Source organism: Sparus aurata, chromosome 9 (genome assembly GCF_900880675.1).
Source record: "Sparus aurata chromosome 9, fSpaAur1.1, whole genome shotgun sequence".
Taxonomy (NCBI): Eukaryota; Metazoa; Chordata; class Actinopteri; order Spariformes; family Sparidae; genus Sparus; species Sparus aurata.
Genome location: NC_044195.1, coordinates 1,423,033 through 1,450,910, shown reverse-complemented (window position 1 = coordinate 1,450,910; position 27,878 = coordinate 1,423,033). Strand labels below are relative to the sequence as shown.

Sequence of the window (27,878 nt, the reverse complement as noted above, 5' to 3'; positions counted from 1 at the left end):
CTCGCCCTGCTTCTGAGTCCTCCTTCCAGCCTAGGCCTGACATTACTGTGTGTATCTCTCATTTTACTTTTCACTTACATTTTTTTTCTTTCCTTTTTAAATGTGTATGTCTATTTTTATTGTCATAAATGTGGCCCCTGTTGTTATTATTATTTCTTACTCATGATGTGCTGATCTTGTTCATTTTTTCTGTTTTTTCTGCTAGTTTCAGGGTGGGAGAGGAAGGGTTCTTTTTTTTTTTTTTCTTCTCTCTTTCTCTATTATCTGGTTGTCGTGTGTTCTTGTTTCAATTTGAAAAACAATAGACATATATTTAAAAAAAAGAAAATTCCTGAAATAAGAAGAAATGTGATATAATTATTATTATTACTATCGTAATAAACCATACCTGATGTACATACAAATTTAACTTCATTGACTTTGCTGTACAACCATTTATACTGTGTAAGTAGCAGCACCTGTGGCCTTGCTGCGTGTCTTCCCTCTCTCTCTACCCCCTTTCCTGTCTCCTCTACAGCTGTCCAATCAAGTAAACATTAATGCATTATCGCACGTTTTCATATAAATTTTAAATACATGATATATCTTTATGAATTGCATCAGTGACCAGCAAGGGAAAATAACTAGTGTTACTCACATTTATAAAACAACACATACCACACTTAATTCGGGGCAGAGACATTGTAGACCCTCCGTTGAACTGCCCTGCATCCTCTCAAAGCTCGCCCCACTCAATCTACTGTTCTTAAACACTCCCGTACCCGCCAACGGTGAACTCTGGTTCCTCATCCTCTCAAACTACCAGTAATATAGGTCTCCCCGGAACCGGGAATTCGTCTGAGAATCTCAGCAATAAGTCGATCCAGATCGACATTTGCAATGCCAGTGAAACACCCATAGTCCACCAGACCGAGTTGTTTCCTGTGGTTGTACAGTGTTCGGATGTTTACAGACAGCATCCTCGATATGGCAATGTATTCTTGAACATTATAACTCATAAAAACTATGAATGTCGCAATAATCGAAATATGATCCTCAAGGTGATGCGATATAGTCTCCAAACTGTTAGTGTCATTTGGAGTACAACCTGTAGAAAAAAGTTTTCTAGTTCAAGAAAGTATTGGAATATTTCAACTGATGCTATTTTGTAAAACGAGAGAATTCAGAAGGCTATCACTTTGATGAAAAAGATACAACTAGGTTTTGAATTTGATTCAGTATTCATAATTTTTTTTTATTAGTATATCAAAGCTTCATTCCATATATTCAAAGATTCCAGAATTCATTCCATATATTCAAGGATTCATTCAATATATTCAAGGTTCATTCAATATATTCAAGGTTCATTCCATATATTCAAAGGTTCATATTTAAATGTTCATTTCATTTATTCGATCTTCATTCCATATATTCAAAGGTTCATTCCATATATTCAAGGATTCATTCAATATATTCAAAGTTTCATTCTGTATATTCAAAGATTAATTTCCTGAATGGTATGCCATAGTATGCATATGTATATATATATGTGTATATATATATATATATATATGTGTGTGTATATATATATATATATATATGTGTGTGTATATATATATATGTGTGTGTATATATATATATATATATATATATATGTATGTATATATGTATATATATATATATATATATATATATATGTACTGACTGTAGTAAGTGTAACTGAACAAAAAAGGCCTAAGTCATTATGATGAATGAAGAAGAAGTGTTTTCCATTCATCATAGTGTTTTACACTGAGCACATCAGTGTTCAACTGGTTCTTATAAATGTCTATTCATTTGATGGTTTGTGTGTGTCATTTGAAAACAAAACACCATTTTAAGAAGAAATAACATTGTTTTGAATGTAAAGTTTAATTTTGCAGGAGAATTGAGGGGTTTTGCCCATTGTGTGTGTGATTTTTGATTTGTGTGTAGAGTTCTGAGAGCATGAGGCATGCTTTCAGAAAATGTGTGTAAACAATTGAGAAAAACTGTAATCAGTTGACCACCCCTCCTGTCAAAAATGATGCATGTTTGAACAGACACGTCAAGTGCAGCAGCAGCAGCAGCAGCCGCAGCTGTCTGTGAGCCCCGTGAGCCCCCTACCCCTGAACCAGCCCCAGTACCCCCACCTACCCCTGAACCAGCCCCAGGACCCCCACCTACCCCTGAACCAGCCCCAGTAGGCCTACCCACAACTGAGGAAGGAGGTGAGCAGCTCTGTGTTGAATTAATCTATTATTATGGAAAAAAAGATAAATTGAAATTAATGAATAAAGATCATTCTGAAATAAAAACACATGATTTAAATGGTTTAAAAAGCATATAGCCTATAACTTTATTTTGTTTTGTTGAAATTTAGCTATCACTGAAACTGAACTATAAACTCACTGAAATACTATGTTTGGTCAGTAGTTTGGGACTCTCACCCCTTGCTTTGCAGTAGGAAAAGGGGAGAAATTTTCTGGTGCTTGCAGACTAAGTGACTGCTCTCAATCCAATCAGAGAAACATTAACAATATTAAATCGCAACGACCATAGAGCCTCATTTATGTATTTTTTTCCACCCCAACTCTAATTCTACCACGTACAGTTTTGGAGATGAATTATTATTATTTCTAATACATTTTTTTAACAAAATATAAACATATAACAAACTTAATAAAAACAACAACAAAAACATAATGTAAGACAGCATACAGTTTTTACATTGAGTGCAGTGGCTGGTCTAAGTGTGTGTATGTGTGTGTGTGTGTGTGTGTGTGTGTGTGTGTGTGTGTGGGGGGGGGGGGGGGGGGGGGGGGGGTGTGATGTGCATGTTTGAAAGAGAAATTGTGTGGTATTGCTATAATAGTAATTTTGGAGATAAATTAGACCTAAATGCAGGGCTACAAGAGGGAGACAGTGAGCAGCGGGGTACTGGTTGTGAAAATCACATTTTCTTTTGTTATTTTTGATCAAATCACTGACAGTAAAACAGAATGGTGGGAGGAAACCTGAATCTGGTGATGGTGATGCTATTTCAAATGGTATTACAGGGAATTCTATATAATTCATGTATGTCATGCATTTGTATTTTTCAGGTTATTTAATTTAAAAGAATTTTGTATTTTAACCACTAAAGTTGCAGACTTGCAGACAATGAATCTAAATTCCGTTATTCTGAGTGTTCAGTGCTTCCCCTACCAAGTAACTGTCATGTTGTTCTTTTCACACATATAGGAAATTATAGTCAAAAATATTTAGTTTTAAGTAAACAGCATAACAAATTTTCGCCGGCCTTATGGCCGGCTATACACAGACCCAGTAGTATTTCTTTTCATGGGGCCCAAAATCCTTGGCAGCGCCCCTGCCTCAATCCTATTGAGAATTATTTTTTGCCTGAAAATGGAAAGTGTATGACCGAAATCCACAAATGTGTATACCCCTTCTCCAAGCTATGGAAGATGCATGTGGATATATAGCAGTTGGTGCTTTTCACGGCTGGATTCACCATGCTAGGCGATATTTCTCTTGCTGCTTGGCCAGGGAAAACATTGCTTGTGATGTGGATGAGGTGCTATGGCCATACCGAAACAGAGGAGAGCATGCTGCACAGTTTGTTTGTTTTTTTTGTAATTTTTACTGTAACTGTGTACAGTAATTTCTTCTGTTGTTTTGTATGTAGACCGTATATTGTTGTATGTGCAACTATGTGTTGGTTGGGATGTACACTGTGTACATTGTTTTTGTGGGAAAAATAAAATATATTTGTTACCCTGTATTTGTGTGTTCTGGGTATAAAAACAATATTCTCAAATATTTTACAACACACTTATGTACGTACTCAGTGTAGTAAGTGTAACACTGAACAAAAAAGGCCTAAGTCATTATGATGAATGAAGAAGAAGTGTTTTCCATTCATCATAGTGTTTTACATTGAGCACAGTGTTCAGTTGGTTCTTATAAATGTCTATTCATTTGATGGCTTGTGTGTGTCATTTGAAAACAAAATACCATTTTGAGAAGAAATAACATTGTTTTGAATGTAGAGTTTCATTTTGCAGGAGAATTGAGGGGTTTTGCCCATTGTGTGTGCGATTTTTGATTTGTGTGTAGAGTTCTGAAAACATGAGGCATGCTTTCAGAAAATGTATGGAAACAATCGAGAACAACTGTAATGTGACAAAAACTTCACACAATATCAACGGTGAAAAGGTTCCTCCTGACCGTTGGGTGGCGGTAATGCGCGTCGAAATAGTTTGTCAACCGCCAAAGGAGACCAGTCTCTCAAGAGCGCATGCGCCAATTCAAGGTGAATCGAGCATTGGAAGAATGGTCGAGCTTCAGTTTGTGCTAATCCAAGTATTTAACTATTTTAGTCTTTAAAAGCGTCAGTACGTGTAATCAAAATATCACATGACGTCTTTTTGTATCGGTCTCTTAACGCTATAACTGGTCAATAATTAACGCTGTCAGTCACAAGTTCGTTTGAGCTTGAAAGTTAAGGTAAGTTGAGTTTTTTTTTTCTCTGTTGGCTCCCAGTAGTCGGTAGCGTTAGCAACGTTACTATTAAAATATCCGACAGATTCAGTGATGCAAGAGGATAGAGTGCAGTAGATGGATCGAGGTGTTAACCAAATATTGTGATATGGCGCTGTAAAAAGCACTATCTTTAGTAGCAGTTCTCTTGACATAGTATGTGGCAGGAAACGTTGTAATTAAGTAGGCGAGCAGGAATTGTGTCGTCGTCTCTGAAGCTGATGATTCTCACAGAATATTCATTGACGGTTTAATTGACGCTGAAAGCTAAGACATCCACGCGTTTTTTCTTTTCCTAGTTAAGGTTCTAACATTAGTTATGTCAGTAGAATAGTCCTTTTTGGAATAGCTCCTGACCTGTCATCATCTGCTCCTACAGAAACGTAAGTGGACACTGCAAGAAAACGTATGCAGACAAGGATGGCCCGTGTAAGTCAAGTGCGTATTAGAAATGTGTTTAGCCCTGAGATGCCTACACTGTTCAGTTCAGACATAGAGGTGTTTAATCAACGTCACGCTTAAGCATTGAGTTAAAAGGCAGCAATTATGTTGTTTTAATGGTTGTCCTCTCTCATGTTACTAAATGGGAAGGGGAAAAAAATCAGAAATGCAGTTAAATAAAATGACCAATACTACATTTAACTCTGACTTCTATAATACTAATAGAGTTGAATGTACACATTTATGACAGTAGCAACAAAAAATGTACTTTAAAAACCCTGTAGGTTGTTTTATTTCCTCATTGATTCAGACTATATCAAAGGGCAATATTTATTAAAGGTTTACTGTATGTCAGAGTCGTAATCTCAGTTGGATATTAGTTTGTTACTGAGGATTATTTAAAATGACCCTTTTTATGCTCCAACAATCATTTCTTTGAATAGCCGTGTTTGCCCTCACAGCATTAAGTCAGCTTTGACTCAAAATTAAATCCCTGCAGATCAATTTTTTTTGTCAGTAAAAGTTATTTTTCTTTAGAACACTGTAACTCTGTTCACACAAAACTATTTTGATATTAAATCGAAAATTGATCAAAACGAGCCCTAAATTTTGACAATCAAAATCAAATGCAGGATCGAAACAGAGTCAACAAGTGCAAAATGGTGTTCATAGTGTATTCAGGTGCATGTTTGAAATCTATATTGCTTCATATGGCAACAAATATAAGCCACCATGCCAGACGTCATGGTGCGATCAAGTGCACTTTTTAAAAAAAAGTAAATGACAGTTGTCAGGGAATAAAAATCAAAGTCTAACAATAGCATAGCTGTCAGTGCTGAAAAATAATAAGATTATATCGACAATCGAATAGAATTGTGACCTTAAAGTTGAAAGTCAAATTGGATCCCAGATTTTGAGAATGGAGACACTCATACAAGACAGCTGTCACTTTGTTTGAGCACTTCCCCTGAAATAGTTATTGCAAATAATAGAGGCCTACCAATTATCAGGCTGATATTTAGCATTTTTTCAGCATCGATAACAGTGAATTTTCTGTCAGATTGCAAAAAATAAACATTTTTCAAAATGCGCTACGTTGGCTCTGTTGCATCATCCTCTCACACAGTGTACCGCACAGTGAATCAGTAATGTAACTAGTAACTAAATGTATCTCTTAAATATAAAGCAGAGTATGAAGTAGCAGATATTTGAAGCACTTGAATAAAGTTCCTTGAAAATTGTACTTAAACATTACTTTTAATTATAATTATATAATAATTGATATAAAAAAAAAATAATAACATTTTGAAGGAGCGGCAGCTAGGATTTAGGAGTGGCGGGCCGCCACTCCTAAATGAATGTAGAGGAAACACTGGACAGCTCAAAGCGCTTTATACACATTCACTCAAACATTCACTCAAACATTCATACACTGATGGTGAAGGCTGCCATGCAAGGTGCCAATTGCTCATCTGGAGCAATTTGGGGTTCTGTATCTTGCTCAAGGACACTTCAACATGCAGCTAGGGGGAGCCGGGTTTCAAACCAGTGACCTTCTGATCACTAGACAACCCGCTCTACCCACTGATCCACAGCCGCCTGAGTAGCTCTCAGTTTCAAAAAGGAGACGAGGGGAAAAAATGGGGAAAATGGTTTCCACCGTCCCGCCCACTAAAGTTTGCCGCAAAAAATGGGAAAAATGCCGCCACACATCAAAATGGCTGACTTCCTGTTGGAGTGACAGTATGGGACCCCCAGACTTTTTTGTGCGTCTGGTCATGAGGAATCTGCGTATCGAATTTCTTTTGTCTACGCTCATGTGGAAGGCAGGGAAGAACATTAGGGTGCGCCACAGAGCCTGCGGGTCATGACCACGCCCAGTGACAATGCAGGATCGTAATTTTCGCCGGATGTGACCTATATTCCACATTTGGTGAGTTTTTGGGTATGATCAGGCATCCAAAACTGCATTCAAACTTGGAGGAGAAAATTTCTATCCTTCCAAATACAATAGGGACCTCGCAGGTCTACCGGCTCGGGCCCTAATAATTTTTCCAATTACAATAGGGACCTCACAGGTCGACGACCTGCTCGGGCCCTAATAATTTTTAAAATTGCAATAGGTACCTTGCAGGTCGATGACCTGCTCGGGCCCTAATTAAAGCTGCAAGCAGCGATGAACGGGCCCTCGCAGTACACACGTGTCGGAGCATGCTGCTGTCGATGCATGCTGCCGCCGGGCTCGTCAACGCAACACCTTCCGTTGGGGACGTTTTTCCTGTGATTTGGTGGGCTTCTACTCCTGCCGGTATTAAACAATGTATGCTGAAATCAGAAGAACTCTCTTCAGTCTACATAGAGAACAAATAATGAGAGGAGTACAGTGTTTGGCCCTATAGACTGCTAAACAGCATGATAGCTTTATATACTGACTGTTAATTAAATAATTCGACCTTTAAACTCTAATAAGCATGGTCACAATCACAACAAATAGATTAAGTTGCAAAATTGGCATTACAAATGAAATATTCATCATTAAGTCCTCACTATCCAAATGTAGCTGCAGTGCAAGCAAAGTGCAGCTAACTACTACTGAGACACAGGCTACTGAGCTAACTCAAACTCACACAACATATCCATGTAAAATAACACAAATTGCAACAATGATCAAATTATCCATAACTACGCAACATCATTAGAGAAAAACACAGAAATTCCATGCGGCTTCACATGGTCTGCTCACTGACTGGTCTGCTGCATTTCAGTATGACTGAGCATGTCCTGACTTGTTTACTGGTAGTTGACTTTGCACCAGTAGAGGGTGCTGTTGGACCTTTACCTGTAGAGCTTTCTTACAGTTTCTGTGGCTGCACACATGCTGGAGCAGTAGCAGAGGCAAAGTAGAAAATGTCCCCATAAGAATGAGTGGAAAAATGCCTCCCAAACTCCTGCCATTTTTGGAAAAAAATGTAGTGGTTATCGCCAAAATATTTTTTTTCTAGCTGCTCTCCACTCTAGGGATGATGTCACGCACTCTAGTTCACGCAATACACACCCATTATAAAATCAGACGATGCCCTAAAATTCCGTAAAACTAAAACTGTAATGATTTCAAAATGGTAAAAGATTTTAAATAGCTGAATACATGCCCAATAGTTCAAGGTCTTCTGACTCTTTAAAAGGTAGAACGATGTCTGTAGCTCAAAGCATGAGGAAAAAGGAGCGGTTGAAAGTAGATGAGTTCGGAAGAGGATTTGAAGATTTTCCCATTTACTTTCCATTCACACTAATTAGACTGCAACCAGAGTGCCACGCATTGGCCGATTTGCACCAAATTTTACAAAGACCATCATTAGGCCATGGAACACAATTATGAACATTTATGTGATAATTAGACAGTACTTTGTAAAGATATGCAAGATTGTCTGTTTTCAACACAATATGCAGGAGTTTGTTGTTTTATATTTCGGGCCTTTTATGGACTATCAAATTTCTTTTGATAACTTTGTGTCACGATGGTCCACAGATACTATATACAAGGTTTCGTGCAAATCGGACAAATCGTCTAGGAGGAGTTAGAAAAAAGCAGGTTTTTCCTTTGTCGTGACTTTGCAAACGGACCGTTTGTGAAAGTGGGCGTGGCATACACCAAACAATTCAGCTGAATTCAGGGAACACAAAGATATAAGGTTTAACAATGTGCTACATATTATGTCGGAATTATGGGCCAAAAACGCTTTAACATGGAAAATAGCGCCACCTGCATTTTTGGTGTGTGAGTTATAGGGGCCATTCTAGACCACCCCTATGAATTTCATTTCCATAAGTGTTATGGTGTGGACACAGGGCCAAATATAAAATTAAACTGGCACCACATGGCCATCTAATGTCGAATTGGTAAACCCTTCATAAGCTTGCCTCAGGAGGGCACTGACATTAACTGAACAACGTTTTGTGTGAATCCGATGAACGGATGTGGAGATATAAAATAGTTCAATTTAAAGCGCGCATGGGGAAGTAGTATCCTGAGTTTCATGTCATTAGACCTGGCCACTGTGGAAAGATGCAACACTTCCTCTTTTGAACCAAATCTGCAGGAAGTTGTTATTTAAAGGAGTCATCACCCGGAAATCGCAATTTCTCTCGTTAAATCATGCATATTGGTGTTGGACCTCTGTTGAAACTTGCCTGAAAAGCTGGAGTTTGAAAGTGGCTTATTTTTTTCGCTTTGGCTCTTTTTCTGAACAGGAATAGCGCACAGTAGTGCGCGTTCCTAAAGCACGAGATTTTGACTCTGCTCCTGTGGTGACGCTACCACAGGAGGCTACTTGCATATGCATCGGCTCACAGCCGTCCTCAGCCAGAGTGAGCACGCCGAATCTGCTTATTTCTCTGTCATTTTCACGCCATACATCGTCACCGCCAGCATTAAAACTCAGGTCTTACATGTAAAACACGAGTGTGAAAAGTAAGACGGAAAAAAAAAGAATTTACCATTCAGAGACATCCTGCTGTAAACGTGTCTCTTCCACCGTCTCTGCGTCATCACTCTCCCGTACGGTTCCCGACTCCGGCTCGTACATAAATGCCTGAATTCCGTAAGGTTCGTCATTTAGTGTGTGCGCCATGACAGGGGGCTGTTTATGTTTTGGAGTCTGTGTGCATGCAGGCTCGCCCCCCATTCCGGCTCTGTCCTTCCTGCGGCCAATCAACGCGCGCCTCATTACATATTAATACAATGCACATCCGGACCGGTCAAAACCTCGCGCATAATCTCGCGTGAGAAAGTCGCGGTATGAAAAAGTGTCAAAACAAGCTCTATGTTTGATTTTTTAAAAAAAAAAATAAAATTCTAATAAGTTTTAAGAATTGATCCAAAGCGATCCAAGAGGAACTGGATATGTAAAAAACCAGGTGATGACTCCTTTAATAACTTTAAAAATTGTTGTTTTAATTAGAATCCCCTAATAACTTTTGTCAGGAGGGTCCACAGATGCTGTGTGCCAAGTTTCGTGCAAATCGGTGAAATTGCCTGGGAGGAGTTCGAAAGAGTAGGATTTTCATTTGTCGTGATTTTGTGAATGGAAAGTTATCGCAAAAGTGGGCATGGCTTATACAACACAATCCAGCTGAATGGAGGGAACATGTAGACGTGAGGTTTAACAATGTGCAACACATTATGTGGGAGTTATGGGCCAAAAACGCTTTCACCTGTAAAATAGTGGAAAATAGCGCCACCTGCTGGTCATTTTTGGTGTCTGAGTTAGTGGGGCCATTCTAGACCACCCCCATGAATTTCATTTCCATAAGTATTATGGTGTGGGCACAGGGCCAAATATAAAATTAAACTGGCACCACAGCGCCATCTAATGTCGAATTGGTAAACCCTTCATAAGCTCGCCTCAGGAGGGCACTGACATTAACAAAGTTTCATGTGAATCCGATGAACAGATGTGGAGATATAAAACAGTTCAATTTAAAGAGCGCCACCTTGTGGTCATCGCCTAAAATTTTGCACAGGGCCTCAGGGGCTCATGGGGAAGTAGTATCCTGAGTTTCATGTCATTAGACCTGACCACTGTGGAAATATCCAACACTTCCTGTTTTGAACCAAATCTGCAGGAAGTTGTTATTTAATAACTTTAAAATTATTTGTTTTAATTAGAATCCCTCACTAACTTTTTGTCAGGAGGGTCCACAGATGCTGGTTGCCAAGTTTCGTGCAAATCGGTGAAATCCCCTGGGAGGAGTTCGAAAAAGTAGGTTTACGACATTTTGCGACGTAGTTATTAGCCAAAAAGCACTTTCCTTAATAACAGCGCCTCCTAGTGGTGGAAATTCAGGACGACAATAGATTATAAAATTTTTCGCCAGTTGTGAGTTATATTCCAAGTTTGGTGAGTTTTGGGGTATGTTCAGGCAGTGAAAAATGCGATCATTTTGTGAGAAGAAAAATAATAATCCTTTGAAAAACAATAGGGTCCTAAAAATCTTTACAATTACAATAGGGTTCCTAGCACTGCTGGTCCTAGGAAACGCGTATGCTTGCATACCCGTTCCCTCGGCTCCTCGGGCTTGGCCCCCTAATAATAATAATAATAATACATTTTATTTAATAGCACTTTTCTAAATACTCAAAGATACTGTACAGAAAAAGAACATCAAATCATCAAAACAATATAAAAGAGTACACTAAAAACACACTGAGCTAAACTTTAAAAGCCATTTTAAAAAGGTGTGTTTTTGTACGTGATTTGAATGTTGGAGGGTCGGTGCAGTCACGGAAGTGTTTTGGGAGAGAGTTCCAGAGGGTGGGGGCAGCTAGAGAGAAGGCTCTGTCTTCCCAGGTTCGGTGCTTGGTCCTGGGAGGTGGAGTCAGGAGATTTGCATCAGATGAGCGGAGGCTGCGGGATGGATCTTGGCGATGGAGCAAGTCGGTGAGGTAGGAAGGGGCCTGGTTATGGAGGGCTTTGCGTGCGAGGAGGAGGATTTTAAACTGAATACGCTGTCGAACTGGGAGCCAGTGGAGGTTCTGGAGTACAGGAGTGATGTACAGACGTGTAGCAGAGTTTTGGATGTACTGTAGTTTATTTAGAGTTTTGGATGGTGTGCCATAGAGGATGCTGTTGCAGTAGTCGATTCTGGAGGTGATGAAGGCATGGATGAGGATTTGAGCAGCAGAGGAGGAGAGGGATGGGCGGAGTCGGGCAATGTTCTTGAGGTGGAAGAAGGCAGTTCTGTTGATTTGGTTTATCTAATGTTCAAAGGAGAGGTTATTGTCAAAGATGTCTCAGAGGTTGCGACTGTAGGGGGATGGAGACAGGGTGGAGTTGTCAATGGTGAGGCGGAAACTCTGTGGTTTTGGTGAGGGATTTTGGGCCGATGATGATGAGGTCTGATTTGTCACAGTTGAGTTTGAGGAAGTTGGTCTGCATCCAGGATTTGATGTTGGTGAGACAGTTGGAGAGAGCGGAGTGAGTGGCCAGGGTGATGGATTTGGTGGAGATATACAGCTGGACATCATCAGCATAGCAGTGGAAGTGGAGACCATGGTGGCGAATGATGTTGCCAAGGGAGAACAGGTAGAGTATGAAGAGGAGAGGACCAAGCACCGAACCCTGGGGGATGCCTTGGGAGAGAGGAACAGTTGTTGATATGGATGAATTGTTGTCGGTCTGTGAGTTATGATTTGAACCAGGAGAGTGCAGTGCCAGTGATGCTGTGGGACGATTTAAGGCGGAGTCTGCGAGGAGGACGATGACGTTGGTGACTTTCAGGAGGGTTGTCTCAGTGCTGTGTTTGGAACGGAAACTGGATTGAAATGGTTCGAACAGGTAATTTGAGCAGAGGTGGGCTTTGAGGTGTGTGGCAACAATACGTTTCAGTATTTTCGACAGAAAGGGGAGATTGGAGATGGGCCGAAAGTTTGACATGATGTCAGGATTGAGTCCAGGTTTTTTGAGGATGGGGGTGACAGCAGCCAGTTTGAGTGAACGGGGGACTGAGCCAGACCTGGGGGAGGAGTTGATTATTTCTGTGATGAGTGTGGCTGGTAAAGAGTCCTTGATGAAGTGAGATGGGATGGGATCCAGGACACATGTGGAAGTTTTCATGCCTGTCATGATTTTGCGCAGCTCTCCTGGGCCCAGTTTTTCAAACATTTTAATCTGGATCAAATTGATCTGGATTTGGAAATTCCATGCTTTGCTATCCAGGATCACCTGATCCATCTTACTTTTATGCCAGTTTTTTAAAGGAGCATTTGATTGGATCACTGTGATCCAAATACCAAATTTCAAGATTACCAAATCCTGTTTACCAGAGCCTTAAATGGAACCAACAGTGTAGCCTTCTGGCTTAGCAAAGAACAACAGGTAAGCAAAATACCAGTGGCCACAAATAGCCGTTAGGAAACAGAAACAGTGTAATAAACAGAGACATTTTACAGTCCTTATTTTTTTCTAATGTTAAATAACAAAACAAAAAATACTATCCAATAGTCAAAAATCATTCACAGGACAGATACCATCTCTTTTCATCTCTTCCTTTAGGAGTTGTATCTCCATATGCACTTTTGTCTGCTGCAGTTGGGTAAGCAAGATTTGTTTTTTACCCAGTTGAATTTGTACTTCTGCTCTTTCGGTTTCCTGTTTCAGAAGCAACTCATAGCAGTCACCATCCTGGTTTGTAGCTGAGGAACGTTTGCATTTTCTTGAAGGAAGGTCTTGGACTGTCTCCCTTACTTCCACTGGGGATCTATCTTCCTCCTCAATCACTGGAATCAGGTCCAGCACAAACATTTCCTCTACAGGATAATTTTGCTCGCATTCCTCTATCATAGTCTCTGTAATTGTGGCCTCTCCATCTGCTTCTATGCCTTCAATGCCATGCAGAGCCTCTGATTTTTCTCCTCCTTTTATATCAAGGACCATATCAGTGAATTCCCCCCTCTTATATGGCTTGTTACCTGTTTGGGGTTTTTTGGCTTCAGTAAGGTCTTTCGTTGCCTTGGCCTTAAGGTTCTTCCATCGCAACATCTCTTGTTTTATTGTCCTCTTCTGGCCAGACCCAGTGGCATTGACATGATTGGTAATGTCCTCCCAGATGCTGTGTTTTCCTTTCTTGGATACTTCTCCACCCTTTGCAGGGCTGAAACCTCCTACTATCAATGCAAAATTGCCCTGAACACCCCCCAGCAGTGCACAGGTTTCTGCCACACTGAAATTAGGCCCTTTTAAGACCATGGTTCCAACTCTTTGGTGTAGCCAACACTGACCTTACAAGCGTTGAGCATGATTGCTTTGGCCTGTGCTCAATTAGGCTTACACCACTCAGCTTATTGCCCGTTAATGGATGAGACCAGTTAAACAAATCATGTCTTTGCACCCACGTCTCCTAGCATACAGAGGCATCCACATGGCGGGAATTGTTCGTTACCGTAGGAGAAGGTACCGTGAAAGGATAATCCTGTTTTTCTGGATCAAATGGATCCCAAACCGAATTCAAAGTTTTGAAAAACCCAAAGGGAAGGTTTGATCCAGATCAAATGTAAGATTGAATTATACGATCTGATCTTATCCAGAATCCCTCTTTTGCCTTTGAAAAACCCTTTTCCAAGATCTGATTGCCCGCCTTGGAGGGTACACTTATTTCCGCCTCACCTGCTATCTAAAACCGAGGCGTCAATGTGCCGGCCCCTGCGGGAAATGGGCGGCGGTGTCAATGACCTGCACTGTTGTGCGACCCACAGCCAGGGAGTTTTAAAACCAAGAAACAGCTGATCACAGCAGTCAGTCCTTCGCTTCATCTGCGGACATTAAGATGAGCAACTGGACAGCCGCTGAGATCCAGGAGATGCTAGCTTCTCAGTGGTCTCTGTAGCTTTTTGGTTGTGTTAGCTTGTTGTAGCGACAAGCTAGGAATGGTCGCTACTTTCAAATTAAAAGCCCCCGCTGGAAGGATCTTGAGTTTAGGTTCTAGGTTTTAGTTGGGAAGATACTTTGCCAAGCATCTCAGCATCACCCAGGACAAACTTCTCTAGTGTTTCCTCATGTGAAAATAAAGGTTCTGTAATGAAAACATTGAGATTCTGATCTTTGGATAAAAGTGATCTGATATCATCAATTTTACTTCTGAAGCGATCTGCAAAATCTTCACATTTAGAAATGGACGACTCACTGCTAGACTTAATAAAAACAGGGTTAATAAGATGGCCAATTGTTGGGAATAGGATTTTGAGGTTGTTCCGGTAGATTTGGTAGTTCACTGTTAATTTGTCTTTTCTCCACCTTCTTTTGGCTTTTCTAAAGTTTCTCTTTAGTTAGTTTTTTCATTTTGCCAGGGAGGAGTTGGGTTGGTAATGGTCTTTTTCAGAATGGAGCAACTGTGTCAAGGATTGACCTCATTTTACTGTTAAAACTATTGACCAGAAAATCACATGAGGCGGGTAAAATGTCTGCAGGAGTGTCACGTAAAAGATTAATAAAATTTGCACTTCATTAGTAAGAGCGTTTCCTGACAGTTCGCTCCAGGATATCCTGTTGTATAAGATCACAAACATTAAAAAAGACACAGAAATGATCCGACAGACCTACATCGATCACTGAGGAGATGTTAACAGACAGGCCGTCGGTAATTAAAAGATCCAAAAGGTGTCCTCTGTTATGAGTAGGCAGGGTAACATGTTGAATAAAATTCATAAAATTAAGTAGGTTTAAATTCCACGGTAAAAGTGTCTGATTGATTGTCCATGTGTACATTAAAAGCACCTGATACAATGACCCTCTCATAGTTAGTGTGAATGATTGTGAGTAGTTCTGAAAAATCTGAAATAAAAGAAGTGCATCGTTTGGGTGGTCTGTAAACTGTCATGCAGAGTATGGGTGGTTTGCTGAAAACCGAAGTGTGATATTCAAAGGATGTGTAGTGTCCAAATGTAATGTCTTTAAAACCAATTTATGCTGAGTGGATGGCTGCCGTGCTGCCACCTTTTCTGTCTATTCTGCTTGAGAATGAAAAATTGTAATTTGGTGGCGAGCCTTCAATGAGGGTTATCGATCCATCAGTGTTCAGCCATGTTTCTGTTAAAAACATGCAGTCAATATTATTATCTAAAATGTTGTCATTAATAAGAAATGTCTTATTTAAAAGAGATCTTACATTTAAAAGTGCCATATTCAGGGTCAGGGGTGGATTAGCAAACGTCTGTGTGTGTGTGTATGGATGTAAGAGTTGGTGGTGGTGGTGTTTCACGTTAACTCTGTTCGTGATGTGGACAGGAACAGGAAAGGCTACATTTTGATCCTCCCACAAAGGGGAGCTAGTGGCATCAGGTGGGACATGGTTTGGTGTTGTTGACAGAGGAAGGGCAGGTTAAGGAGGGGAGGAAGAGGAAGAAGAAAAAGTCAATAGTCAGTAGGGCTGCCCCCAGATAGTTGACCAAGCACTGGTCGACCAAAAACTCATTAGCCGACCAAAATTTCATTAGTCGATGGGTCGCAGGAAAAAAAAACAAAAAAACATTTGGAGCCGTGTCTTGTCAAAATTTAGTCAAAATCTATGTTACATTAAAACCAATGTTGAGGGCTCTGCAGGCCAACTGGAGCCAGCTGTGGAGACTGAGTAATCTGCTAAATTGCCCTGCTCCACGGACCATTGTGGGGATGGGGCTAGAAATAAATCAGACTTTCCACAGGAACTTAAAAAGGATAAAAGACCATTAAAATCCTTTTTGGTCAGCTCTGACTGCTGACGAGCCAAGTCGTTGCTCCTGACTTGAACTATCACCCGGCTGATAGAGGAGGGGAGTGAAAGCAGCAGCCCTGGGAGCTTGTCCAGGATATCGGGTACGGTAGCTCCAGGGAAACAGCGAGTGACAGCATTAAAGAAACGAATATTCCTGATGATGGAGTCCCTGGTTATTAGTGTGGTCGGGGTGAAGAGGAGACGAAGACGAAGACGGGGGTGACGGCTGTGGACTCCTGTGGCCCGGGAGTGCGCGACCTGGACAGTCTGGTGATGTGAAGGGGGCCCGGGGGCCTTGAGCCCGGAAAGAGGATCCCCACTCGGCTCAGGGCAAGGAAGACATCCAGACCGTCTGAGTACGGCGTCCCTTAACATCTTACAGTGAGAAGATGACGTTGTTTTGGTCAATGGCCGGCCGCCTGAACACTGTTTTCCCGTAGAGGTGAAGTGACAGTGTCGGCCGGTGTCGTGCTCGCCGATGGGTCAAGGACAGGGCGAGTCAGAGCAGCCAGAGCAACAGCCGGGTCACCTGGGTGGGCCATGGCATCATCGGACAGTACCATGTAGTGGTTGGAGAGGTCCAGGTGAGGTGGCGAGTCAGACCGGGCGCCCGACTGTACCTACCACGGACCACCACCTCGGCCCATGACTCATGATGGTTAGGAGTTGAGTCAGACCGGGCCGCCCGACTGTACCTACCACGGACCACCACCTCAGGCCATGACTCCTGATGGTTAGGAGTTGAGCAGGAAGAAAGTCAAAGGTTGGCGGCAGGGTCATATTTATGGTGTCCTGGATGGTTGCGTTGAGGGAAGTGATTTGTTTGGACTGCTCAGATGCCACTTCCATGAAACTGGACAGGAGTGAGTCCTTCTTTTACAGTTCATCAGAGAGCCAGCGGATGTCCTCTTTCAGGTCAGCAATCTTTTTATTTGCTTTATTAAGGACTATGATGTCCTCACATGGCGTGGTAGGTATAGTAGCTTGGGAGTTTGAGTGTGACTGCTTGTCTGTGTGTACAACCAAGCTAGTAGCTAATAGTTACACACACACACTCTGCGTCTGCCTCACGCTGTCCCTTGGCTCTTTACGATTCTTGTGGTTGAAATGTTTGTTTCTCTCTCGCCACAGCGCTGTGCTTACGTTAAACACAAAAACTACTTGGTTAAAGTAACGACAGCATTATGGTTTGGCTGAAATACCTGTTGGATGTTCTACCGCTGTGATCTCCAATGCTGCCCGACTGCCTGCTCCCAGATGGATAGAGACAGTGTAGCATTATCAGGGGAAACACCACACACTAATTCTCCACCGTGGTTGTTCACACAGAGCGAAGCACCGCTGGAGTAAAGACAAACCTCTGTGTAATTCACACAGAAAGCTGTGCTGCGGCTCCTAAAGACACTTGATGGTACACGTCATGATGACGTGTGTGTTTTCAAGGTGTTTCCCCGGTGTCCTCCTGTCAATCTAAACCTTCGGATAAGTTATAATCATATGGATGCTGTTTAATGTGTCGTGATTGAGATCCTGACCCACCAGATATCCTGGAAAGTGACAAAGTTAGACTTTTCGCTCTAAATTACATAATTGCCATCAGTAAACCGGACCTGTCTGACTCCGATACTCGCGAGGACAGAGGCTGTTTTCCAGGGATAAGTTTACTGAAGTCCTGGTCTGGAGGGCTGACCGTCGTGGAGATTTTTTTTCATCATAAACACTCAGTGAGTTAAAGTTTTTTGCCGGTGACAGACGCTGTTTTCGCGCAGAAATGTGACGAGGAGTCGGTAGGACAGACGCTTCTCCACGTACAGCTGCGGTATTTTTTTTCTCGCTGCCAAAGACGGTTAAAGTTACTATGTCACCTTAGTTTGGTTCTGTAACGTTGCTTTGTGGGACGTTTCTCTTTATTTATTTGAGTAAGGCACCTGTGCAGTTAATAGACCATCCGATAGACACGCCCTCCATACGTGCAGCCGGCTCATCTATTCACACTGGTTCGCCAATACTGTGCCTCTGATACTATCAGGCGAGTATCATATACAGCAGTTATTGAAATGTTACAAAAATAAAATGTTTAGTTTAAAAAAAAAATATATAAAGGTTTGTATCTCATCGTGGTTCAAAAATCGTGATACAAACCAAATCGTGAGTTTGGTGTATCGTTACAGCCCTAGAAAGTGCTCTTCTGAAGTTATACTGAACAAACTTTTCAAAAAATTTCAAAGATGGTGTATACTTGTGTAACACATCTGTAACCCAGGGTCCCATTTACTAAACTCTGTGGGGAATCCACACTAAATGTTTGCGTACATACAAATTGAAATGTGCGTATGCCAAAAAATATTCTGATTTATAAAACCTGCCATACCAATGCTTGATGATTCTTTACAGTGAATCATGGCCATGGTAAAAAAAAAAACAAAAGAAGAAATTACTAATTTCTGTCACACAGAATTAGATGTTTGTTGGTGAGGTGGAGGTTATAAAGCACATATTCATTTTCGTTTTACTTTTGACAACAGCAGAGCACACCATCTCCTGCTTTTACAATAGTTATCTCTCTCTCCACAGTTCTGTGTAAGTACATCATGCGAAACTCATAGTTCGCTCTTTTTTCATTTTTTAATTCACTTGTTAATAGTGTTAATCATATCCTGGTCTGTGCTGGAATATCATTTGCTTTGGTCTGTACTGGCTGCAACCAGAAGAGAAGCACTGCTGTGCATGGGGTCTTTTGTAGTTTGGAATTGAAATCCATATTTTATTGAGATGATGTTTTTAAAAAATGTTTTATTGTGAATGGAGTACACACTCAAAATATATACAGTACTATGTAGGTGAGATGTTTGATAGATGTGATTGCATGTGATGTGTTCAGGTGATGTGCAGCAGAGCCAGACTGGTCACTTACCTCCCAGGTCTTCATGTCTTGGTGCATCGTGTGGCTGGAGCCAGAACCTTTTCTACTGCTGGATCCCTGGGCTTTGATGAACCCCACGTAGCCATCACTACTTCTGACATGGGTATACCATTGATTTTTATGCTTCTGCATATATTTTCCATGTTATCTGTCCATCCACCCAACTGTCCAATTTTTGTGAATGCTTTATCTCATGAAAACCCTGAGAGAATTTCTTCTAATTTGTTAGAATTGGTTAACCGAAATACATTTCTGTGGTCAAAGGTCAAGATCAATGTGACCTCAAAACGTTTTGCCATTACTCAAGAATGTATACACTTATTAAAATTTCACACAGATGCCTACTAGGATAACATGATAAAGCTCACTGTTTTGTCTGATATTAAGCTTCAGGTGATTTTGAGGTTGTTGCAGCATGTGATTAGGCTCTCTATCAGTTTCCTGTAAATGGAAATTATTCACTGGAATCCCAAATGTCAGTGAAGCCATAACTCCCATCACAGTGCAATAGAAAGACACAAACATTTTAAAATTGATGCTACATGACCAGAAAAAAAGGGGCTGTGGTAGTCCACTAGAGCCACTGGCTTGGAGCCACCGGCTTGGTGGCTCTAGTGTTACAAAAACAGCTGCATACTAAACATGCAGCGAGGCATTACTAAATGAACACAGATTAATTCGTCCTGAACGGACATAACAACAGCTGGTCCAACCTCCTCAGACTTTGCATGCTCAGTCGGATCCGACGAAGTCCGCGTGGCTCCGAAAGCTTCTGATGCACCTGAACACACCAAACATATTTGTTCCCGACCTCGTCCGAGTCTCTCCAAACACTTCAGACGTCCAATGGTTGGGCCGGTGTGTGGGGGCCTTTACACCTCCGCTGATGGATGACATACTGCAAGTTGGTGGGTGCTTGGTTTTAGCTCGTGGTAACCTTAACCCTTCATGTTGTGTCGAGCCTTCTTAGTGTTTTAAAAATAGCGATTTTATAGTATAGCATGTTGTTCGGGACTCGAACTGCAGTTCGCCTCATCGAAATGACAACAATAAATGACAAGCTGTTCTCTGATCACGGTCTTCAGTTTCATGCAACGTAAGGCCTTATTCAATAAAGTGGTATCGGTGCGGAATTTTTTGCGAATAAGAGTGTATGAGCGTAGTGTACATGAGTGTGTACAGTGGAGCTGCACGATATGTAGGACGGAAATGACTTCATCTAATTTCAAGGGTACCTGACACACACTGTGCATGCAGACTCTGCATGCGCAGCGTTACACCAATTTATTTATTTGTTTGTTTATTTAAAAGGGACAATGCACATCAATTGACATTTTCAGTTTACACTCAAAATGTAAATATGCCAGAGTTAGCAAAAAAGCTAATTTTCATCTGTAGTCCCTTGGCAATCACATTAATTCTTAATTATTGTGCTGAAGCAGACCATGCCTCTGGACATGGAGTGGGTGGCTAGTAACAACATTGAAAAATGAGCTACAACAAGAGAAAATCGCAAAAACGAAGACTTGGTGCCAAAAAGAAAAGCAACGTCACTTATCTGGAATTATGTCGGCTACAAGACGGATGATATCGAACACGTGTTCTGTGTCGACAGTGCCTTGCATCTGTTGCCACAACAAGAGGTAATGCAACTAATTTGTTTGTCCATTTACGTCGGTACCACACAGCAGAGTCCTGCACGGGTCTTAATTTGCAAAATCGTGCCCACTCGTACCCGCCATACTTAAAACTGCATCCAACCCGTTTTACGACAGTAGCACAAATGACATTCCGCACCCGAGCCGACCCGCTATAAATTGTTACCGACGCTCGACCTGCACTCGAAGGAAAATTAGACGGACATAATTTTTAAAAGTGAAAGTAAGCCAGCATGGGGAATGGAAGTTCTGAGAGGGCGTAAGCACGCATGAATGAGCTCATATTGAATATAAATGCTTATCATTTTGAAATGTAGCCTAACATAAAGCGCTATTCAGGTCATCTGATGAAAATCCTGTATTTTTTCATATCGTAGGGTTAAAAAAAATCGCAATGTCCGTTTTTTCCAATATCGTGCAGCCCTAATGTACAGACATGAATGTAAACTGCAACTTGACAGAATGGCAGAGGTAAACAAGTTTTGTTTTACACTAAAACTTTTTTGACATGTATTTTCTGTGAAAGTAACTTTGTCATGTACTTTTCCTAACATTCCTCCCTTGTTAAGGACTGCGTACAGTGTGGTCTGACGAGGGCATTGGGCCTTTTGGACCTCAAGACCAGCGCTTCCAACTACCTGGTAATGTTGGTTTTGACTGCCACCTGGAAGGAGTAGCAGAGCAGAAGAAGAACTTGGCATACAATGTGGTTCCTGATGTGCTGTGTCCCCTGTCCAGCAGTGAGAGACATGAGTTCATACTGACTCAGTTCATCAGAGACTTCTTTGTAAGTGAAATAATATTGACATCACTATTGTTTCTGACATCAGGAAAAACTGCTAGGCATGCACCACAAATATCTTTCCATCTTTACAGTTTAATCACTGTTTACATTAGTGTTACAGAATATAGTTAATATGTGATCCACACAAAAATGTTCACACATGCACAAGGATCATCACACGTGTGAATGTCAGATTAAACCATCACATGGGGAAATACAATGTATGCTGACCTCATGCAGATATCCTGAGAAACACATTTTAATTTTCAAGATTAACGTCATACGGTATATGTAATGTCTTCTTACCGTATTTTCAGTTAATTTAGACACTTGCCTTCGTCGGGATGTGGTTTCTGATGCGCCACTCTTTGTTGCAAACAATCACGGAGATCCGTTATGTTGCATTATATCCATTTTATTTGTAATGCACTCGTTCAGTCTTAAACATAAACTTTCTCCTTATAAAATAACAAAAAGTTTGCCTGGGTGTGTGCTCAAAAAACAATACCGCTCTCCCCTTCTCACCTTGATTTTCACCTGTGTCTGCAATCATGCATTTGAATGAATACATTTAAACAATAAGGTCACTCCCCTCTGGCTACCACGGATGCAATACATATTAAGGACAGCAGGGAGAAATTCAACCATACGTATCCATATCCATAAATAATATCAAAATAATCAAGTAAATACTCTTACAGCTGTCAACTTAATTAATCAAACAATAATATCATAAAAGTATAATCTCTCTATAAAAGCAAGGAATCTCTGTATGTCTTTCTGTGTATGTGTGTATCTGTTCCTCAAATATCTCTGCGGATCAGGATCAGACTGACCTGAGGCTTTCAACATGGCTGCTGCGTGGTTCAAGGATGTGCGACGTCGGATTTGTTTGGACTGCAATGATACCATTAATAAATTATTTCATAAATGCCTTACAAATTCCGCGAGCATTGTCCACCGGAGCCACCACAGTCAAGTGCGCACCAGAGCCAATCACTGCAGAGCTCAAACCCACGACATACCTTAAGAAACTAGTGGATTTATACCTGCAGTGGTGCGAGCTGGACCGGGATTTTGCCAGCGGTTCGGTCCCGTTCTGTGCATCTAAACAGACTGGTGTGGATTAATGAGACTAAACGAGTCCGGACCGAGTCTGTTCGGGTCTGAGGAGATCCGGAGAAGCGCGGACAACAAAGTGGAATCAGAATCTGTGGATGTTTGTGTGTAGCTTGCTGTTAGCCCACCCACACGGCCCACCTCCCGAGGCGACGGACCGGACGCACCGGCACGTCCAAAACCAGAATTAGGGTATGTAATGTCTGCCACGCTTTTTCGCGAACATTGCCGTCACGTTTGCTTTGTGTCTGGTGCAGGAAGAAATGGTAAAAAAGGGCTTTTGTCACGAAAGTGTCCAAGCAGCAAGTTTGGTTGTTGAGGAACAGAGAAAGTTGTGGGAGGGACAGAGGCGGATGAATGACAGGCAACGACGGTCGGTGTAGAGACAGCGATATTGAGAGTTGAGAGATTTGTGACATTTAGTGTTTGGAGTGTATAGTTAGTGTGTTATGTAGTGTTTGGTGTAGTTGGTTTAGTGTGTAGTGGAGTTGGTTTTGTGTTTAATGAGTTAAAACAATGAGGAGACTTCTGAATGTGGAGCAGGCAGTGCAGCTCTTCATTCAGCTGGAAGGAGCTCAGGCAGACCTGAGCATTGCCTGCATTTAAATGTAAATAGTTACATATAACCTTGTAATTTTTTTTAAATTTATGCGCATATTTAGCAAACAACAATTTATATTTGCATTATAAGTAATAAAAATGGTTTGTTAAACATATTTGTGGTTTTCACAGTAAAAAAATCTAACTTTTTCTACTCGAATTTTATGTTTTTTTGTGATTTTAGGTCCATTGTGTTAATACAGTATGTCAAAATAAAAAAATAACTGTACAGTCACACATGTGACGTGCTGAAAATAATGACACCGAGTAAATAGTTTTTTAAGGTGAAATATACTGACAAAATCAAAAATAGTCAAAAACGGCCAATTATACCCTGGAATATCGGATTTCACAACAAACCTAAATATCCCTGACGTCCCACCTTCAAACAAAGCCTCATTTTGCCATCCATGAAAAAGTTACTTAACCTCCCACTTTTCTATAGGAATACCTATTTCCTACGGGCACTAGTATATATACAGCCGTCAATGGCACCTGTAGTCTTGGTCCAGAGGGTATCAGAAGAATAAGAAAGGGAATCAGAAGAAGAAGAAGCAGGGTTGGCGTTCGGGAAAAACACGGTGGACTGAAAAGCAAAAGTGAAAGGAAATGGAGAAAGAACTTATGAACAGCAAATTCACTTTCAAAATGCTGCCAGATTGTTCAGTCGATAGGACAGAAGTTATCTGCACATACTGTCGACATGAAATACCATTGAAGAACGTTGAGTCTCAAATATAATTTGCAAGCCAAACACATGGCAGATGCAGACATGAAGTTGTATGATATCCTTATTAGCAGTGCACTTAACACGAGTGTTAAGAAGAAAAAAGTAAATAAACAAAGGTAGATAGGGAGAGATCTCAGGGGCCTGTCGTCCGAAAGTAGGCTAAAGATATCCAGGATGAGTGGAAAAGCCAGGTTAGACAAAGTCTCATAAGTCCATCCTGGTGTAATTGGTTGTTCGAACGCCGAGCCAGGCTGAGGAGGAGCGGCTTTGTCAAGCCAGGTGTAACTAATTCTCTTGTCAGTAGAGCACAGAGATTGATCACAGATTCACCGATTAGAGGACAGGTGCGGCGTACTTTCCTCCATTGAACAGCGGATCTTAATGCTGACAAAAGGTGACATACCTCTAAAAAAAAAAGAAAGGAAAAAAAAAGGCACAGCCGCTGTCATAAAGCTCAGAGAGCGCAGCGGACAACTGCAGACTAATTGAATAATCCAAAACTATAATCACAACTCAAGTTCCTTTCACAAATTCACAGTTGTTCACTTTGCCTTAATGATGAGCAGTGGAAGTTGATTCATTGCTCAAAACTCTTATAATCTAAAGAAAAAATCTTACATCACAAATACAAGTGGGCAAAAGTACAACAGTTGAAAATGAATAAAATATAAGAACATTATGCAGTCTGGTGCTTCAGTAAATTGCTGATAACAATGTTCAGATGAGGTGTATCAATTATTTGAAATGTGCCTGCTCACACTCACTGTGTTATTCTTCTTTTCTTACCTCAACCAATATTTAGACCTAATATATTTTGTAACATATTTTATAAAAATAAAAATCTATTGCTATTTTTGCTCCATTGGTTTTAATTAGAAGCCAGAGATATAGTACTAGTGGTAATAGAAAATATGATAGATGGACACATACAGCGAAAATACTGGGTATTGTCTGATGAACATCCACAGTGAATTCTGTGCTATGTGTTTTACAGAATTCGCATACCGTCAGACCTCTGTATGCCCTGCATCTGAAGAAGCAGGCAGTGCTGGCAAATGCAAAGATTCAGTGTGAGAAGCACATGAATAGGCCTAGTAAAAAAAAAAAAATAGTAAATGTTTAATGTTTTTTGATTATTGTAAATGTATTTTATTTGTTTAGAAATCAGGCCAATATGTACATAAGAACATTGAATAACTGTATGAAACACATGGATTCCTGATCAGAGTGACTGCTGACTTCACAGATAAAGACAACAGAATCAACTAAGCCTGGCTGTTAGCCTGGTCTGGAGCAGGCTAGCTTCAAAGAATAAATCACCATTGTAACTTGTCAGGATAAATTTAACCTGCTTTTGAACAACCGACTTGGGGCTGAATTAAACCAGGATAACCAACATATCCTGGCTTAATCCCTTATCTAGGTTTAGAACAACAGGCCACAGGTCTCTTTATTGTTAATGGATGGAGCAAAAAAATTTAAAATGTATTCTAGTATGTTGAAACTTATCATGATAATAATGAACAAAGTAGGTGTGTGAACTCTCATATTTTTGATTTTATTCATTTTTATTAATTTTATTCATTCTTCTTTCCCACATTCTATACTGACAAAGACCCTCCTTCCTTCAGTTCATGAGAGTGATTGTGTGCAGATGTGTAACTCACTGCTGAAAAAAGCCAAAAAATGAAGACCAGTGGTGCTTCAAAAATTGTAGCAATGTAAAATAAAGGCATTTTAAGCTTTTTTTCCATCAATCATAGAAACTGCTTTGCAATGTTTTTCTGGAACTTGCACTTTTGTACAACATTTTAAACTCTCAGAATTAAAAAAAAAACAAAACTTTTAATAAAGTACGTTCTAATAAGACTAAAATACTTTTACTTAAGTCAGGTATTACTACTCTAAAAAGTATAAGAATCCTTCTTCCATCACCTTTTAATACATACCTATAAGTTTGTCGAGGCAAGTTTTCAGATCATGATGTAGATAGAAGATACCCACGGAAAAAGAAAATGACAGTTACAATTAGTGACAGACAAAACATGCATCGAAACACATTCGTGTAGGATCATGTACGACAGAAAAATTAAACAGCATTAGCAAGAGTAAGATTTTAGTCACGTCGCATTCAAGAAGACTGATTAAAACATGCAACACAGAAGTGAGCAGCTCAATCAACAATGATTTCTCATAATCATGTCTAGTATTTTAAACACAAGTATGTAAATAAGCTTATACCTGAATATGTAATGATTTGGGAGAAATAACACGTTTATTGATACTATTTGAGAGGTTGTATGACTTTAACCATTCCCTATTGGAAACAACATTTAACCACTTGCTTACAATATTCATTTACCATTAATTATTAAAAGGCACAATAGCATTACAGATAGGTATCCATTATAAAACTTTTTTTTTCCTTGTTTAAAATTTAATTTAAAAGTATAACAAATCTAAAAGCAGAAGAAATTTCAATACAAAATACACTTTGAAACTGAGCTAAACATGTCAGCATTTGGGTAGAATTTAACACAGTAACAAATGGAACAGGAAAGCCATGAAATTAAAAAATACATATATATTTAAAGTACAAATTAAAATAAGCAAAATTAGGTAAAATAAATAAACACTTAATACAAGGAAGGTAAATAAAAATACAAACATAACAAATTAGAATCATAATATCACAATACATACATCAAATGTAGTTTTCTGGGGTCTGATAAACGGAAAGAGCAAATACATGTTGATATAAACATTGAGCATTTTTGGACTTTATATTTTTAAGTGAGTCACAAAATATAGAGAGCTCTTTTAAGAAAATAGAACACAATTGGGTCAGGTGGTAGAGCGGGTCGGCCTATGTTCGGAGGGTCGGCGGTTCGATCCCCGCCCGGCCAACTGCTTCATGGTCGTTGTGTCCTTGGGCAAGACACTTCACCCACCTTGCCTCGTGTGAATGTGTATGACTGCTGTATGTTTGAGGTGGTGGTCGGAGGGCCCGTAGGGGCTGAATGGCAGCCACGCTTCCGTCAGTCTGCCCCAGGGCAGCTGTGGCTACTATCGTAGTTTACCACCACCAGTATGACTGAGTGTGAATGAATGGAACCTGGAACCCTGTCAGGCGCTTTGGGTGACTTGAAAAGCGCCATACAAATCCAATCCATTATTACATTTATAAATTTTCATTTATGAATGAAATATTTTGCCAATATTATGAGGTTATTTGAGAGTAATTCCAACTTTGAGTCCTTTAAAATGACACCAAACCTTATGTTACTGTACGTTATTTTTGACAGAGTAATTTTTATTCAGAACGACAAAATGCATCCCAAAATAAAACAAACATTACAAGAGAAGAGAAGGTGTTCTTGTGTTTCAATTTCATATTTACAAAATGGGGTATCATTATAAAACACTGACATCTTAAAATGTAAGTGATGCACAATATTCTTCTTCAACACAGTTAATACGTTTCTCCCGCTACTGTATTTTGGACCGGGATTTATTCCTGAATACCTGAACAAAAGCCAAGTTTTTAGCTGACTGAATAATACTGAGGCTTCAGGCGTAGCTTGTTACTCTGCAACCGTGCGTTATTGCCCAGCCGGGTGAACCTATTCGGCTCACAGGCCGGATGCATGGTAATGTCACGGCTAAGAGGCCGTCCACACGAAAACGCTCTTTAGCGAAAATGCACATGTATTGCATCGTTTTGGCCGACCGTCCACACGAAGCCTGAAAGCTACAGCTACCTTGCTACTTTAAGCTAATCGACTCACAGAACTGAGTGATAGCTACGCTTTAGCTAAAACGACAGCTGCCCGACCCAGT

The 27,878-nt window shown here is 40.4% G+C and overlaps 1 protein-coding gene across 4 annotated transcripts in view; it reads left to right on the top strand.

Moving 5' to 3' along the window:
* Positions 1-4,283: 4,283 nt before the first annotated feature.
* The window catches only part of mmadhcb (metabolism of cobalamin associated Db), a 78,392-nt gene continuing 54,797 nt past the window's right edge, over positions 4,284-27,878 (top strand). The window contains exons 1-4 of one of the 4 annotated variants that reach the window (XM_030428089.1): positions 4,284-4,506; positions 4,919-4,977; positions 19,106-19,250; positions 21,375-21,592. In XM_030428089.1, coding sequence (XP_030283949.1) covers positions 4,948-4,977; positions 19,106-19,250; positions 21,375-21,592 — 393 coding nt within the window. In that variant the 5' untranslated portion in view covers positions 4,284-4,506; positions 4,919-4,947. The remainder of the gene's footprint in view (positions 4,507-4,918; positions 4,978-19,105; positions 19,251-21,374; positions 21,593-27,878) is intronic. The other 3 variants (XM_030428086.1, XM_030428087.1, XM_030428088.1) reach the window with 3 other exon arrangements.